The 2537-nt window shown below is 39.1% G+C and overlaps 1 protein-coding gene across 1 annotated transcript in view; it reads right to left on the reverse strand.

Moving 5' to 3' along the window:
• The window catches only part of LOC139025460 (uncharacterized), an 8933-nt gene extending 6723 nt beyond the window's left edge, over nucleotides 1–2210 (reverse strand). The window contains exon 1 of the mRNA XM_070440601.1: nucleotides 1774–2210. Within this exon, the coding sequence (XP_070296702.1) occupies nucleotides 1774–1822 (49 nt within the window). The 5' untranslated portion in view covers nucleotides 1823–2210. The remainder of the gene's footprint in view (nucleotides 1–1773) is intronic.
• Between the last annotated feature and the right edge of the window lie 327 nt (nucleotides 2211–2537).

Raw genomic sequence — 2537 nt, forward strand, 5'->3', positions numbered from 1 at the left:
ATTTGCTTTTTTTCACCCAAATACATACATGTTTCAGATCACAAATGCAGCTGACAGTACAACATGTTTTCTGGTGGTATACATTGTCTTTATATGACACAGTCTTTGATAGTCATTATGGTATTGCCCTGTAGTGGCATACAGATGGTCCAGTACTTGGTCTGTGTAGCAAACTCCTCTCTGTGTTTGTCACATTGCATTCCAAATGTCTAATGTAAAGTTATATGAGAGACAAATGTATTAAAGTGTCACTCCACAATGATAGAATATTTGCAATACAAAATACTGATTTTAAAAACACATTATGGACCAAGTATATTTTTTAGATACTGCCACAACAATCCTACTCAAACATGGTACAGTATTTTCTATTGGCGTCATCAATAATTCATGACATCATCTATACATGATTGGAATCAGTTATTATACATTACGCCATATGTATGCATTAAAACAAAGTAAGCCTTCTCTGACACAGGTAGCCTTGAGGTCAGAGGATTGGCCCAGTAACTGAAAGGTCGCTGGCACCACAATGCAGCAGTACAATGATAGAAGAGGTGGCTACAGAGCATATAAAGTATGGAACCAGGCCTAGCATATAGAGGCATCATCCCTTCTTTAACGATAGCATCCAGGGAAACATATCTGACCTGCCAACATCGTTAATTCAGTACACAAACTAAAAGCCTATTAAAACACACTCTCACCTTAATTTTCAATGGAAAAACGTTTTCCCACGAGGCCACCATTAAGAGGCTCACACTGAACACATGACCGTATGGGTGAACATTGTTTCTCAACCTTTCTTGCACCAGTTAAACTAGCACTTGAGCTAAGCAACATACAGAGCTGTATAAAGGGCATAGTGTTTACTAAATAACTTACAAGTGTAGATTGACATGGACCTAACAGGGTTCAGCCCTCATGTGAATCTAGTCTCAAGATCTCTTGTTCACTTGTGTGTGTGGTGTATTACTGTGTATCTGTAAGAGCTTCTTATCATTTAGTGACTGTTAGCTTATCGTATATAACATTTATATGTTGTTTGAATAAGAGTGAGATCAAGACTGTGTGACACAGTCTATCGCGTGTTTGCTCAAACATTCTAGTCACACGATGTGGTAGGTTGATTGAGTTTGGAATCTGAATTTGGAATTTGTATAGTGAATCTACAGTTGCCAACACATATCAGTGGTTGGCCATTGTGAAGACAACATGCTTGTGGTGTTTGGACTCCTGGTGATGTTAACTGGACTCTCTAATGGTAAGAGGCTACAGTTGTTTGTCTTAGGAGGTCATGCATGTTCTAACAATAAGGCAGTGTTATAAAGGGTAACTGAATATTTACTGCAGAGTACAATGCTGTGTATAATGAGGAGAAAAGAAAGACACAAATCAGTGTAATAGGCCTATCACAGAGCATATCATGTTTGATGGCTTTAATACCTCACAAGCAGCTGAAATTATTTACTTGTCAAATTAATATATATCTTTTACCCCTTATTTTACCAGGTAAGTTGACTGAGAACACATTCTCATTTACACAGCAACAACCTGAGGAATAGTAAAGGGTAGAGCAGGGGGGAGGAATGAGCAATTGAAGCTGGGGATGATTAGGTGGCCATGATGGTAAGGGCCAGATTGGGAATTTAGCCAGGACACCGGGATTAGCACCCCTACTCTTACGATAAGAGTATTCAGTTACCCTTTATAACACTGCCTTATTGTTAGAACATGCATGACCTCCATAGACAAACAACTGTAGCCTCTTACCATTAGAGAGTCCAGTTAACATCACCAGGAGTCCAAACACCACAAGCATGTTGTCTTCACAATGGCCAACCACTGATATGTGTTGGCAACTGTAGATTCACTATACAAATTCCAAATTCAGATTCCAAACTCAATCAACCTACCACATCGTGTGACTAGAATGTTTGAGCAAAACACGCGATAGACTGTGTCACACAGTCTTGATCTCACTTCCTTATTTCAAAGACCAATGCATGAAAATGTTATATACGATAAGGCATTAAATAAGATACAACAAGAAGTAAGACACACCACACACACAAGTGAACAAGAGATCTTGAGACTAGATTCACATGAGGGCTGAAAGAGGAAATGTGATACAGAAGAAATTGTCACACTACATTTAGTCTGTGAGAACTTTGTATTTCTGCACCACAGACCTAGCCCTGTTAGGTCCATGTCAATCTACACTGTAAGTTATTTAGTAAACACTATGCCTTTTATACAGCTGTGCCTGTTGCTAGTCTCAAGTGCTAGTTTAACTGGTGCAAGAAAGGTTGAGAAACAATGTTACACCATACAGGTCATGTGTTCAGTGTGAGCCTCCTAATGGTGGCCTCGTGTGGGAAAACGTTTTTCCATTGAAAATTTAGAGGTGAGAGTGGTGTTTACATTAGACGTTTTAGTTTTGTTTACTCGAATTAACGATGTTTGGGAGGTCAGATAGTGGTTCCCCTGGATTCTATAGTTAAAGGAAGGAGATGATGCTACTACTAATGCTAGCC

The sequence above is a fragment of the Salvelinus sp. IW2-2015 genome, unplaced genomic scaffold (assembly GCF_002910315.2).
Source record: "Salvelinus sp. IW2-2015 unplaced genomic scaffold, ASM291031v2 Un_scaffold2731, whole genome shotgun sequence".
Lineage (NCBI taxonomy): Eukaryota > Metazoa > Chordata > Actinopteri > Salmoniformes > Salmonidae > Salvelinus > Salvelinus sp. IW2-2015.